Source organism: Protopterus annectens, chromosome 5.part1 (assembly GCF_019279795.1).
Source record: "Protopterus annectens isolate FY-2018-M chromosome 5.part1, PAN1.0, whole genome shotgun sequence".
Taxonomy (NCBI): Eukaryota; Metazoa; Chordata; order Ceratodontiformes; family Protopteridae; genus Protopterus; species Protopterus annectens.
In genome coordinates, this window is record NC_056736.1 from 311,485,842 (window position 1) to 311,501,877 (window position 16,036).

The 16,036-nt window shown below is 35.4% G+C and overlaps 1 protein-coding gene across 3 annotated transcripts in view; it reads left to right on the forward strand.

Annotated features, from left to right (window-relative positions):
* The window catches only part of DZIP1 (DAZ interacting zinc finger protein 1), a 1,252,063-nt gene that overhangs the window by 589,827 nt on the left and 646,200 nt on the right, over nt 1-16,036 (forward strand). For all 3 annotated transcript variants that reach the window (XM_044072991.1, XM_044072990.1, XM_044072992.1), the window contains exon 9: nt 2,501-2,549. In XM_044072991.1, coding sequence (XP_043928926.1) covers nt 2,501-2,549 — 49 coding nt within the window. The remainder of the gene's footprint in view (nt 1-2,500; nt 2,550-16,036) is intronic.

The window sequence follows — 16,036 nt, forward strand, 5'->3', positions numbered from 1 at the left end:
GTAGTAGTCATTGCTGATCTTTTCCTACATATTGCACCATCTTCATCATTTTGCTGTCCCATCCTCTTCCTTTTTCTTGTGTTCTGCAAAATTGTCTCCCTGTCCAAAGTTGTATTTTAGTTATTTTCATTGTTAGCTTTACAGTAGCATCTCACAGTGATTTTGCTTTTTTTTTCTTCCTTTTTTATTACTTGCTGTTTTTGTTGATATTTGTCCCTTGGTATTGTGCCTTTTATGTCCACTTCATATTCGTGGACTCCATGGCTGACAAAACTGGAGGAGTTGAAAGAGATTACATTGACATTGATGCCTTTTTTTTATTATGAGCGCTGCTGTTTTGCATATGTTGTATTCTGCCATGACCCATGCTGCCATTGACTGATAATGGTGGAAAATTTTCTTAAGAATAAGAACTTAAATGTGTGGAAAGCACTGTCTACATGGCAGGACTTCTGTCTTTTAATTGAATATTCGTCTACAAATCACTTCAAACCCAAGCACCAGAGCCATAGGGATAAATGCATTTGTAGAGATTATGACATCTGTACTTTGAATCCTTATCATAGTGAATTCATGATGCCATATATCCATAATACATGGATTTTGTTTGCATTACCCTTTCCTACCACTCAGCAGCAAAAGCTTTCAGTCCCTTTCACTGGATAATGTTTTTTTAAAAAAATACTTCTTCTGTCTTGTACACCTGTTCTGTCTGTAAAGTCCCGATACAAGGCTTGTAAATTTAATGTTTTTGAATATTAGTACAACTGACTATTATACTTTGTATTTACTGAAACTGCATTATAACATTTGTTATTGTAAGTATTGATTACATTAAATGTGACCCCTAGGAGCTTTTCTGCCCAGGCCTTTGCTGAAAAAGGGCACCAGTACCCAGTCGAACTTTCCCAGTAAACAAATGTTAACAATATATAAATAAATTAAATTTTAGTTTATTCTGCCACTTTAAAGAGGAAGGTTATACTTTTGTTCCTTAGCAGTTCATTTTTTTTGACTTCCTGGTCAGAAAGCTAAAGTGCTCATTTTCTTCCTTTTTGTTACTTTATTTTATGAATGAACTCAGTGAACAGATAAAAGATACCTGATTGCTTTAACTTTATACTTATTTTTCTAGAGCTGTCAGCTTGCTTCAGTCAGTTTAGTTGTTTTTTTAGTCTTTCTGGGAATGAGGAATGCTGTGGAAACCATTTGCAGTAATTGAGGAATCCTGCACATTTCATTTGCAGTAATACTGAAATTTTTGTAATGCATTTTATAATGGTTTAATAGCTATGTAATAGTAACTTTGTGAAAAAAAAAGACCTGAGAAATGCAACCTAAATGCAATTTCAGTTAAGTGTTCAATGAACTGTGATTCATCAAATTTCTGTTTGTTAAATCACAGTGAACCTGTATTTTGCTTACTATCCTACAGGTCACTCTTAGTAATCATAAATTTATGTCACCAAATGGCACATAATTTTCAGCAGACCATAGGCTGCAAATTATCTTGTGCAGTACCACATCAAAGATATGTGCCATGGCACTCCTGAGGTTGACTGTTGCTCTGCAAAAAAAACTCCACGTGATCCTGTCTGTAGTTCATCTTCCCATAAGTCGTGGTCACCGATATAGTATCAAGCAACCCTCAAACTGCACAGTCATGAGCCCTTCCCTATATTTATTTTTGTTGCACTAAGCTTTGCTAACTTTTTTTTCACTTCAAGCAATAATTTACAAAGTTTTACCAGACAGAAAGAGGGCAGGTGAATAACAAATTTCAAGCCAGGAAATGAATTACAGATAAAAATTTTCATCTCCAGTTTACATTTAAACTGTAGCATTTCATTATTATGTAAAATAAAAACAGACACTTTTTCACAATCCAAAGGCAAATGGAAAACATTATTGAAAGAGTGACACCAATCATTTTTTTCCCTCAAGTGCTACTATTTTATCTGACTACATGTTACGATTTAGTGATTTTGACACTACCCCCTCCCCCCAAAGTAAGACTCTGCACTTGTGTGCATATCTTTACTGGGTAGACAGACTGTAACCGTACATTTTTGGGGGAGAGGGCACTGTAGCACTAAAGATAACTACTCACTATTTCACTGATTTCTGGTTTGCCTCTTTATATGTTATTTAGCACAGATAATGTAGAAAACCGGTCAGATTGTTTTTTTGATTAATTTAGAACAATATAATTAATGTACTCCAGTCATATTTTCCGTAAGGGTTTTTGGCTCAGAATAACTTGATTTGAGTACAAACCAGTGTTGCTTATGTAGGAGACCATAAGGAGAGTCCTATCACTGCTAGTGTTGATACAGGGGAACAGAACCATAGCTGGACTGTAGAGGGGTTCATAGAGTTAGGATAATGACCAAAACCATAGCAGCTCCACTGGTGGTCTTGCTACAGTGACTTCTGTATCTTAAAGATATATTATTAGGTTCAGTGAACTCACACAGTTTTATTTATTTATTTTTTTCAGATTAAAAGGCTATCTTCACGATCACCAGAAAAAATTAAGGAACACACAGGTTTGTTTATTTATTTGATTTATTTATGTTTGTTTACACAGGTAAAGCACTGATCTCAAGGGATCAATTTTAGGTTCAAGAATTGTTGGTTAATATCTGTTAGGAAGCATTGCTGGAAGTGAATTTTGTAGTTTATGTAGTTTCTTTACCAAAGTTGCACTTGTTGGCAATGGATTGAAACTGTACAGTAGAAGCTGGAGAGCAATATAAAGATTGTCATATTATTCACAGTACAACTATTTCCTAGAGCAATAATTTGTCATGCTCAAGTGCTATATGCACTTTTTTCACAACATGTCTTTATTGCTTGATGAGAGAATGTATTCTGCCATGTACAAATTGCAGTATTAATTATTAGAGAAGAAAAAGTGTGCTGTAAGGTGCTTTCCATAACAGTGATCTTCAGGGAAAGTTCACTATAGTAATAGAGTATAATCTTTGGGTTTACAAATCGTGTGTGTCCCTTTTCCTGGTCAGAATTTCTCCAAGTCTTAACACTTTGCGTACAACAACCAACACAGGCTTTGTAGTTGCCCAAGTTCTGTATGAGACTCCCTTATCTATGCTACATTGTTCCACATTCTCTTGCAATCTATGAGACAAAATTCCTGACAAAATTGATTGTAGCATGAAAATTGCTATGCGCATCCTCTTCAAAGCCCAAAGTGTACTTATTGGCACAAATCATGGATATGCATGGACGTGTGCTAAAACCACTATCCAAAATAGTCTTTCCATGTATCTAATAACAACGTAGCAAATATTAGTACTTAATAAATTGTAATACAAATAAACTGCATAGTTATGTAACAAATAGAGTAGTACTTGTAAACACAGGTGCTTCTTTTGTTATGACCATTGATAAATTAAATCTTGTGAGAAATAAGACATTAGCCAATATTGGTAGTCTGAAATAGTAAAATCAGGAATTTTCTAGAATTTTCAGAGATAGCTTTAAGAAGTAGCAGTTTATAAAATATCAATTTACAGTTATAGTAACCACACCTTAAAAATATTCTTGTTATGGTAAGTACAATAAACACTTAGTTAACCTGAACTCAAGCAACCGGTACTCTCAAGCAACTGGCAAAAAAATAAATAAATAAAATCGAAGAAATACAGTATATTATGAACAATTCAGTTCAATTTTCATGTGTTGCACTTTCTGTCCCCCCCCCAGCCAGGCTTTTAATTACTGTATTTCAATATTAACATCAAATCAATACAGTGTTTATGGTATGATATAGTATAGGGTACAGTATTAGGCCTATTTTTAATAGTATTTTTAATAGTAACTCTCAAGCAACCAGAAACTACAGTTATCCAGCATCTGCCAATCTCCATGGGTGCCGGTTAACTGACAGTTTACTGTACCTTCAAGTTTAAGTTCAGATTCAAGTTTGTTAAAGTGTTTGAAGCCTATGTGCCATTGCAGAAAAAACAGACATGCACACATTCTAAAAAAATCTCTATACACTGTATGCTAATAAATATCGGATGGCAGATAAGTGTAATGTAAAGAAGATAGTTTTTTTTTTCAGTTGGCAAGATTTGGTTTGTCAGTATGCAGTAGCTTATTGGTCTAAAGTGGTTGGGAGTTCATCAGCACACTGGTTGCATTCAAACCTCTGTCTATTAACAAGTAACAGTAATAGGTGATAAAGAGATAGAGAACTCACAGAGCTTGCTTGTAAATATAGTGTAGTTACTGTTATTCGTAATATAAAGGAATAGGAAGTGTCCTTTGTAAGAGGTGAGTTCTACACGACATGTGATCAAATTCTGTGGGTTAGTGAAACAAGGTAAAAAAAGTTACAGTAGTCAACACAAGAGAAGCCCAAGGCGTATACAAACACAGGAGTGTCATTAGAAGGGATAAGGTATTTTGATGCAGGCTGTATTCCTTAAATGGAACAAGGTAATCAGTTTTGCACAGTTTTGATGCTTTCTTTGGTAAAGGTAATTGTACAAGTAAAACCTAATATTTGGGTAGATTCCCAAGCAGTGTTGTATTTTTTGTAAGGTGTAAAAATTTGGAAGTTATTACTTATGCCAATAATAATAAATATCAGGTATAACAAGGACCACTGGAGTATGGAATTGGGCTTCAAAAACGGAAGCAAACACAAGCATATTAAGTAATTTTCTGGCATCAGAAAGGTGCTTAAACTTTTAAGTGCCGCTAAGTGCTGTTAATATCTGACCTTGTGTTAAGGATTAACAGCTGTCAGTACAAGTGGGCAAGGAGCAATGGCAGAAGGTAAAACAGCTTTAAAAGTGATTAGTTAAGTCAATCTGGCATACTTATAAACAAAAAGGTGGCAGAGCAAAGTATCAAACAGCTTTTAAAGCTGCTATTAAAACAGCTTTAAAGGTGATTCGTTGAGTCAATCTGGCATACTTATAAACAAAAAGGTGGCAGAACAAAGTATCAAATAGATTTTAAAGCTGCTACTTCTTTAGGGGGATGCGTATTTTAAATTTTATTTCTGTCTGGCAGTGCTAAGTGTTTTACTGGTTATAAAAAGACTTTGAAAGTCTCTAAAAGTCTTTACACTTTTACACTTTTTCTTCTCTAACTGGTTGTATATGGAGCAGGTCGTAACCCTATCCGTTTTCAACATGTATGCCAAAATTCACTTCTCAAGCTTCACTTTTTTTTTTTTTTTACACTAAACAAGAAACATCTTTATTAAATTGTCACTTATTAAATAGGCAGTTGTGTGTATATATATATATATATATATATATATATATATATATATATATATATATATAAATGGAAACAAACCATATTGACATAATTTTAGTTGCAAACATTAAATGTCACTTATAATCTATCCAGTAACTGTCAGTCAAACATTGCATAGCTCTTTTATATCCTGACTTCTTTTAAACCTCATTCCTCACATGAATGTATTGTTCCCACAATTTCTATTTTTTTTTCTATAATTTGCTCCTATCCATTTCTAAAGATCCCATTTGCAATTTTTTTGTCTCTATTACTATATTCACTACTTCTAGTACAGTTGGTTTAGTCTGCCAACTACTTACACTCCCAGAAAATATGTTCCAAAATACCTCTTTCTTACCCTCACATCTCCAACATTTGCTGTCTACCTGAGGAAAAATTGGAAAGATCCTAAATCTTCTAGATTTTGTTGCATATTTAGGAGACATACATATATCCCCTTATTGTTTCTTTGTGAATTGCTTATCCAGTCTTTCTTCCCAATCCTTTTTAACTTCCTCTGATTGATTCTTATAGTTATCATATAATATTTTATATGCTGTACTAATTATTCCTCTTTTATCAGCAACTTCTGTTCTAAATTCTACTAAAAACTCTACCAGTGTTGGTCTTTTGTGTAGGATCCCTCTGTTATCTTTCTATTTGCCTATACTCTGATATCAATCCTTGATAGGGAAGGCAATTTCTAGCCTGCAGTCCAAATAAATTATTGGCCTCTTCTCATTCTATTACCTTTCCCTGTCTCATTATTTGCTCCTAATACCTTGATTTGTTGGCCAGTTTTTTCCAGTATATTCCAGCCCCTTCTTGCCTGTTGTCCATATCCCTAGTTGCAGTCATCTGTATCGGCAGAATCTCATTTCTCCATTCCTGCGTTGGCTTAGTTCTTAGAACACTTTCTACTACTTTATAAATGTAATATTTTGTATGGTTATTGTTATTCTCCTTGAAGATCTGCATCCAAAATCCCAGTGTTTCCTTGTTTCATGAGCCCCCCCCCCCCATTTCATCATCATCCCTTTGCGCTTTGAATTATAGGTTTCTGATTGTGCTGTGTATAGAAGCCTTAACTGTGTAGCTCTGAAATACCCTTCAAATCGGGTAATACCAGACTGCCTTACTCTATTGGAAGAATTAGCTTATCCCACTTGACTGTTGCCTTGTTCCCCTCCCAGATAAAATCCTTTAGCTCTTTATTAATTGCTGTCCACAACTTCTCCTCTGGTTGATAAAAATATACCTGACCTGTATATAAAACTAAAGGGACTAAAATATTTAACTGCTTGTATCTTACTGTCCATATCTATAAAACAGATCTTCCAGTTTTTGTATTATCTTTTGCGTAGTCTCTTCCCACATATCCTTAGCTGCCACACCAAAATCATTTGTAATCCATACTTCATTTTATCATGTCCTCATAAATATGGATATTTGGATATTGCTGAGCCATTTCACGTTTGGGTACATAATTTACAACCATTGCCTTTGTTTTTAGCTTCATTCATATAGACCCAGTTTTTCTTGAATGCAATACCAATTGAATTTCTGAGTCCTTGATTTTCTTTGCCAGTGGTTCTAAATATATAATGCAAGTAACAGAGGAAAGAGAACATCCTTGCCTGGTTCTTTTGCTCAAACAGAAATCATCAGAGAGGATCCCATTTGCTTTCGATTTTCACCTCCAATCCCTCATATATCTTCCTAATCAGCCTTATAATTTTATCAGGGAATGCAAATGCTTCCAATTGCCATGTTCATAAACTCCCAGTTTACTGTGTTACATGCTCTCTGTGCATCAAGAACTATCAACAACAGTGTTATTTTCTTACATTCTGCTTCCCTGCAGACCATCACTGTTCTGTTAATGTTGTCAGATGTTTGCCTCCCCTCCAAAAAACACATCGATCCATATCTATCAAGTTTGGCATTACCTTTGCCATTCTTTTAGCCATTATAGACATAAACACTTTATAATTTATGTATTTTATTTATTTATAATTTGTTGACCAGGAAAGTCCGTCTAGGTTCCACAGAGCCTGTTTTCAGCGGAGGCCCGGGGAGAAATGCTCCAGATGCATGTCTTTGGAATGTGGGAGGAAGGAAACCCACGTGAACACAGGGAGAACATGCAAACTCTACACAGAAGGCACCCCAGCTGAGAATTGAACCGGAGAACCTCTTGCTGTGAGGTGACAATGTTAACCACTGCACAGCAATCAGAAACGAGACTATGGCTTGAATAAATGGTTCGCTGAGATAAAAAATATATAAACAAATCCACAGTAGCATTCATCGAACCAAACAAAGGATGAAGAAGTCACAATCCATAAAACTTCTTCAGACCATATCTCAACAGAAAACAGAGGTATTTTGTATTAGTTCCAATTAGGATTAATTAAAGAACAGCCAATCCAAATACAGCATGTTTAAACAATTAGTTACCTTCAACAAAAGCACAAGTAAAAACTAGTAAAACATTTTATATTTTTGTAAACATTTTCATAGTGTTTTTAGTCACACATAATAGAAAATGATACATACCTAAAACTAAGTTTAAATTACTTAAATAGCTTTCTGTTTTTAAATAGCCTTCTATTTTTTAAAATTGGTTTCAAAGGGATTCTGTCATTCAGTCCCTTTCCCCTCTCTGCTCTGTTGAGATATGGTCTGAAGAGGTGGTATGTATCATCACAAAAGCACTAACCTTCAGTAAATTCATTGTTTTTATGGACTGTGACTTCTTCATCCCTTGTTTGGTTCGGTGAATGCTACTGTGGATTTACTTTATAATCATGGTTTAGGATTGAAATGGGCCTGTATGGTTAAGGTGTTTGCCTTACAAACACAAGGTGTAGGGTTTGAGTCTCACAAGGGATAATTGGCTAGGCTTAAAATGGCTCGCAAGGGCAGTTAGCCTAGTACTAACCTATGAACCTGTATGAAGCTGGATCTGATCGGGCTTTACCCTCTTTAGGTGTTATAGCCATCACTGCTTTCTTCTAGGATGTTGGTGCTTGTCCTCCTCTTAAAATACTGTTAAAGCCTTCCAGATCTTTATTTTTTTCCCCTCCTAGCTTCCAAACTTCCACAGGAATACCATCTATTAATGGGGACTTTCCTGTGGATTGGTTATACATCATCATTTTTATCTCAACTCCTCCGATCCTGTTAGTAATGAGCCTCATTTAACTTTAACTTTGGCATGTTTAATTCTTCCATAAACATTTCCATTTGTACCGTTTCTTGATTTCCATACTTCTTTGCTTTATACAGACTTTTATAAAAATGTCAAAATATTTCTAGTACCTCTACGGGATCTCTTATCTTCTTTGTTATAGGTTCTCTAAGTTTGGTGACAACCCTTTCTACTTTCTGTTGCCTAAGTCATTGTGCTAAAAGTTTTTGTGCTCTGGAGTTAGTATCAAGAAAGCTGTTGCTTAACGGCAATCTTTCTAAACTCATGCATATTATTGAGGTAATCCCTTATTTTCTATTTAACATTCTGCAGTTGCTCTTATTATTGTTCTGTGAAGTCCCCCTATTCAGCAATAATTTAACCTTTGTCAGTCCCTCTAAATAACTCTTGTTACTTCTTGACTATATCTCTTTTTTTTTTCTTTTCCACCCTATTTTTAAACTCCAGTTTAATTTATCCCACTCCCTAGCTATATTTTGTCCAACTCCCAAGCTATATTTTCATTAGAAATTTCTATCTTCTCTAATAACTCTTGAATAGTTTCCACTACCCATTCCTTAAATTCCTCTATTTTCAATAGATAGGTGTAAAAGTGCCAGTGTCTCATTTTTATTTCATTACCTTGCATTTTTATTTTATGTATTATTGGTGTTTGATCTGAAATAGTTATTGGATGCATATTGAAACTTTCAATTAAATGCACGTGTTCCTATGAAATATACTTTCTGTCTCGTCTAGAACAGTTTTCATATTTTGGGGGATTTATTTATTTATTTGACATTTGTTTACTGGGGTGATCTGACTGGGACTGCAGAACCTGTTTTCAGCAGAGGCCCAGGGAGAAAAGCTCCACATACAGTACAATACAAATACATTGTAGTCCGCAAACAATATATGTGACGTGAGGAATACTGTACAAAAATAAGCTGATTGAATGAAAACTAAGTTACAAGATATACTACACATCTGGACAATTCTATAGATATCCCAATGTCTATATGATTTTAGTCATTTTAGCAACATATACATAGCCTATGAGTAGATAAAGTATACAAAAATAGTATGTAGGTAGCACAATGTATGACATTGGCTGCTATAGTACATGAAAAATAAAATGTTGGTTTAAGTTGCAGAAAGATAGTGAGAGAGTTAAGAAGAATAGAGGCATTACAGACTGCACAGTAGCTTAAGGATGTGGTATAGAAACAGAGAGAGTTAGGAGAGGTGTCTGATTTTGCAGACTATGAAGGAGTGAGATGTGACAGAAGTAGAAGAAGAGGATGAAGCTAGTGTGGAAGAAGAGGAAGAGCTGAGCATTAAGTTGGATTTACACAGGAGGAGAGCCATGAGTTTTTGAGATGATTTTTTTTAAAGAGGCTTTAAAGTAGGTAAGCCCAGGTATAGACCCGGTAGCTAGAGGTAGTGAATTCCATAGTTTAGAGACAGAATGTGAATATACAGAGTGACCTGTTTTTTTTTTGTGGGTTTTGCGATAGGTAAGAGATTTTTGTCTTCTGATTGTAGGGATCTATTTGGTGTGTAAAGTGTGACTAGGTTGACTAGCACAGGGCAAGATGGTAGGCTTGAAAATAAGGTTGTGCAAAGTGGATAGCTGATTGAAAGCAAGTTGGTTGGGGAGTTCAAGCCACTTTAGTCCTAGTAGTAGTTTACAGTGCTGTGTGTGATATTTAGAGTTTGTGGCAAACTTCGCAACTTTGTTGTAGCACTGTTCCATATTGCTTAGGGTAGAAGTTTGTAAGTTAGCTAGGATAGGAGCACTGTAAAGAAGGGAGGGAAGTAAAAACATTTTTGCTAGGGTAGCTTTGGTTGCTGTAGTTAAGAAATGTTTGTTTCTATATAAGTCCAAGTTTTTGATGAGTTTTCTTTATATTTTGCTGTATACAGGGGTTGAAGGAAAGTTTTATTGTCATTGATTACTCCTAGAAGTTTAGTTTCCTGCGCTGTTTCTGTGACAGTTTTGTCAGGTGCAGAGATGTTGAAATGATCAGTAATAAGGGAGGTGTTTTTGGGGTGAATGAATACTAGTTTAGTCTTCCTTGGATTGAGAAAACGTTAGGCATTTTTTAGCCAGGATTTGACTGCAGTAAAGGACTGTTGAGATTTTAAAAGCAGTTTTGGTAGTGATTGAGCAGTTCAGATTATAGTGGAATATTCAGCATACTGAATGAGGGTTCCAGGTTAGGAGGAAGTGTGAAGGCTGTTAGTGAAAATGTTGAAGAGTAGGGGTCTAAGGACGGAGCTTTGAGAGACTCCAGTAGGGTTGTGGAAAATGGTTCAGAGTTCATTGGACCATTTCAGTGCTTGTTTACGATATCAAGGTAGCTCTGAAACTATTTTTTACTGTGTTATGTGTGAAGCCTAAGTTAAACTGTAGTAGGGGGTGAGAGACTGTGTCAAAGGCCTTAGAGAGAGGTCAAGGAGTACTGAGGCTGTATGAGATTCTGCCTCTCTGGCTTAGTTTACGGTGTCTGTAAAGGATAATAGGGCTGTAGACATCCTGTGGCTGAAATGGGAAATCATGTTAGGTTTGGGTTGAAAGGTTGTTTTGCAATAGATATTGCTTTACCTGCCAATGGATATTTCTCTCGAGAATTTTAGATATAGGTGACAAGATGGATATAGGATATAAGATGGTTGGTTCCGTAGAGTTGTCTCCTTTGTGGATGGGGCTGATGTGAGATTGTTTCCATGTGGTTGGTACTTCTGATTTGGATAAATACCTATTTATAAGGATACTGATTGGGTAGGGGATTGAGTTGGTACCCAGTTTGAGGTAGTGTGGTGGAAGATTATCCGCCAAGGTGGAGCAGGGTTTTAGTTTATGTAGAAGTTTCTTAATGGTGTCTGTGGGTATGGGCTCAAATGAGAATGATGTTGATGGTATGACATTTTGTTGAGTAGGGAGATTATTAATGACAGGGTTAGAGGTAGTTGATGGTGTAGGATTGCTGCAGAAACAGGTTGAAGGGTGGGGGGTTCACTGTTAGGGGTGTTAGTAGGTCTGCTATTGATTTTATGAAGTACTTGTTAAAGTTTTCGCCTATTTGTGATGGAGGGTATCAGGTGATGGGGTGTGATCACTATTTGTCCTGGGGTTAAGTAGAGTAAATATGGAGTGCCAGAATTTTGGGGGGTTGGTTTTATGCTGGAATTGAAGCTGGGAATAGTATGATTTCTTATCCTTGTTGATTAATTCTGTTACTTTGTTACTTAAGTGTTTTGAAGCTGACATTATTTTGTTCATTTTTGTTTAGTTTCCAGGTTTTCCGGGCTAGGTTCCTTTGCTTCATCAGGTGTTTACATTCCTTAGTGAGCCATGAGGCTGAGTTCTTTTTGATTCTTTTCATATGAATGAAGACTAGGGTATTAAGTATGTGAAGGAAGGTGTTTATTAAAGTATAGTACAGCATCATTAAGGGACAGTAGTTTAAGGGGTGTGCAGTTTATGCTCACAAAAATTAGTTGAAGTGATAATTGATTTGTACTCTTAGTTGTTGGTTGTTTGTTTTAAGGGTATAAGCAGGCAGATGATTGCTGTATCACTTGGGGTAATATGTAAATTCACTCCGAACTCCTACTACTGAATTCACATCTTCCATGCCAAATATTTTCTTAAATTTCTTCAAAAATCTACCTTCCTTTGTTTTATATTCCCTTCTGGGCCCCCAGATACATCTTCACTGCTGCAAATCAAATTCCAGTCCTTCCCTGTAACATTCCCTGCTGAATGATGATTATTTCTCTCAGAATTTTCATAAGCTCCATTATAGCAATTTTAGGTGGAATATAAATATATGCTAGTGTAATTCTTTTTTTTTTCTTTTGTCCCAGGTATTCAATGAATAATCATCCTGAAAACCTTTCTTTATCAAATTCATATGTTTAGTTCTTTCCAGATGTGTCTCTTGTTGCATAGGTATTTGAAATTCTACATTTTTAATACAGTTCACTACTTTTTATTTTAGTATATATCTGTGAGACCATTTGCATTTAAAGATTAATATTGAAAGCATCATTATGTTAAAAATGTATTATTCCCACATTTTATGTGTAACAACTTTTATGTTAAGCATCTATTTCTAGCTTTTGTGTTACATGCATACATTAATGTTTGGCAGGTTGATCTTTAATACAGTTGTTCTTGTTATACCCATTTGAGCCTGTGTCACATCTTACAAAACCTTCTGTTTTATTGAATGCTCTGAGGAAAATAAAACATGAATACACCCCTATACACTCCTAAAACCTATATTTGAAGTTTTACCCTGTTAATTGGAACAATTGTCCCAGACTGGCAGCCACACTCATAGGCTTGGGTTAACCTAAAAGGAAGGTTATCTGTACTAAAATGCATGGCAAAGCCTGTGCTTCTGCTAAGTGCTGTTTGGTTTGTCTTATCTTTATGACTCTCCCAGACTGAAAGAACACTTGAATGCTTTCAGAAAACATTAACTCATAACCATTGAAAGAAAACCTTTGAAAGAAATATGTATTCTGTTTTTATTGCTCTTTATCAGATTGTCTCCATGGAGATATGAGAACCAGATACAGAGTTGCTTCTACAAACATGCATTTATTTGCTAGACAGTGTTCTTTTTTATTTATTGGCTTTCTCTTAAATCTTGTTACTAGATCAAGGTATGTAAGAGTGAAAAAGGACATCAATTTTTATTGTATCCTGCTCTTTTGACAGTGCCTACATTTCTTAAAACTGAACAAAGAGGAAGAAAGAAGGGAAAAAAACGGGCACTTGTTTACTTAAGTATGTGTGTTACACTTGAAAATAACTGAGAAATTTTACTTTGTAGCATGCAGATTATATCATACATTATAAAAACACTGATATTAAGACCAAAATTGTACAGTTAACTCCTCCCTTCAAATGTTCTTCCAAATATTAATGGCATGAAGTAAGGCATATGCATTAGAGCCCCCCACAAGTTTAACAAAGTCAAAAAGGTCCAATATTTCAAGGTTTTCTAGATCTGTCATGTTTCACAAATATAATTAATGCTTTGTAATCCCACATGTATTTGCTAGTTTTATTCCTGTTGATCTCATCTTCCAAATCCAGTCTGTGCTTCATTTCCAACATACTCACAGCTCTAGTCAACTTTTGTGCTTTTTTCTTTCTCTCAATCATTTTCTGTTGAAAGATTGGAAAAGGTTTCACTGCTGTAGTCTGTCTCTGATATTTATTACCAGGAGAACAAGAATCAAAATATCCTTCTGGTTCATAATTCATTTTTTGTTGGACAGACTTTATTTCCTCCTTAGCATGCTGTGCATTAAAAAATGATTTTGTCCCTCCAGGAAAGAATATTCTGAAAATAACTGGGTACAGCAGCTTGAATCTCACGCCTGCTTCTTGACATTCCCTGATTAGTGGAATAAATGTACTTGTCTTCTGCCTGGTGTACAGTGAGTAATAATTTTCCACAAACTCTCTATGTCCCACTTTTAGTACTTTGTTCTGACAGAGTTCCTTCTGCTAGTAGGATTGCATCTTTACTTTTAAAGGTCTAGGTTGCTTTATCATGGCTAGGTTTGGAGCATACACATGAATGTGCTCTTTCGATTAACAACAACTGCTGTGGAATACCGGTCCAGTTGCTTTTTTCTGCTTTCATAAAATTAATGTAATGTAGTCTGTTCCTTCCAGCTTCTCTGGTACAGCAGAAAATCTCAAGTTTTCCCTTCGTGTTCTGTCCTCTAATTTTATTATTTTTAAACATCTTTTCTTAAGCATTCTCATACTCAGCCAGCCTTTTATTTTTTCATTTCAGCCTCTGATTTTTGCAGTTTTATCAGCTCATCTGAATGTCTTTTTAAAGCTTCCTCCATTTTTTTCCAGTTTTTTATTTAAGTTGATATACTCCTTCAGTGTTTTGTTTATTTTAATCAGCTATGAGTGAGTGCATTTAAATTATTTTTTCCTCTAGGTACTGGAAGTTATGTCTTGCATCAGTGCTGAAGCTTGCACTGCTTTTTGCTGAACAGCTACAGAATTCTCCCCAGTGTTTTTCCTCACCTTTTGTGATTGATTTTCTTTCAGGTTCTCTGAATTTCTTTTGCTGGCATCCAGGCAGTGCACTTACCAGCTAGTTACTGAAATTTCCCTAAAAATATGAGTTTACTGTCTCTTTCTTCTCAGTTTCTGTTTTCACGCTGGGAAAGGTGAAATTAAGCTATTTAACATGCAGCCATCTCGGAAGTCCTCAAGCTTCACCGTTGAGGTGAATTTCTTGGTATCAGTGCCTCAGACACCTAATAAGTTAGTTACTGAATTATAATCCTTTGTATAAATGGTAGATCTGTAAACATAAGAGATGGTCAGTATGCCATGTTAATTACTGAAGGTGTAATTCATAAACTATAATGGATAATTTGAAATGTTTTGGTACAAAGGTCATCTAATGGAAATCATTTGCAAGCTGTAGCATTAGTATGTTTTTTTGACTTTGGATTTTAGTCTGGACACTTGTAAATGTCCAAGAAGTTTTCTTCAAAAAAACATGTAGCTGACCAGGTAATATGCAAATAACAAGATTAAGTTTTGCAGCTAATGCAAGCATGAAAATTTAGTTCCATATCTAATAGTCTTCCTGGTTAAAGTTTCTGTAGCTTCTGTATTAGAGGAGCAAATATATATCAGTTTAAAAAGACATGTTAAATAGTAGAAAAGACTTAAAGTGGAAGTACAGATTTACATTTAATCAAAGGCTGTACATGGGGCCTACAGTAGACTGGTTTAGGCGATTGTGAAACAAGCAATTCTGCTTAATTTTGTGAGTCAGGTTTGCTGACTTCTAATAAGTTAAGCAGATGGGTTCCACAAGTGTGTTTTTATTGCACATTTAAAGGAAAAAATAGAAATTAGCATACTGTTATACTACATAAGTAAAATACGATTGGGTTGCTGATGTATATAAATAGATATTAAGGTGAAGTTTGTTCTAAAATAATGAATTACCTATTGTACTGTTTTCTTAAATGAGAAAAATGTATAGGGTTAGAAAAAACAGTTGTTCAAGTTTTTTATTTTATGTATTTTTTTTTATAAATTATTCAATGCAAAATAAAGATGAATGTAGGTAGTTTAGCTAAATAATAGTAAAGTTCAAGTGGTATAATTCACTACAGATGGCCATTTGAGAGGTGCCTCTGTGTAAAAGCATGAGCTAGTGTACCATAACTATGAATAAACACATAAATGTGAATGTAGGCATTTCAAGGTGGCAGCATGAAGGACTGATGTTTCTTTGCTGCATTGAAAATATGCTTGATCTGAAGTAGTTACTTCATTTGCTCTGCAACCTGTGGGTATCGGATTCGACCTCGGATCCGAGCCGGCAGCCTTACTAGCTAAAAGATCCGAGCTCCTAGCTCCTCCCCTTTACCCATAATCCCCATGCTGCATGCTGCCTTTCCTCAGATCGAGTTTGCCGCGGCCGAAAGAAGCTACTAGTGAAGAGCTCCTTAGGCTTGGGTGAGATCATTTCTATATATCTTGTTCAA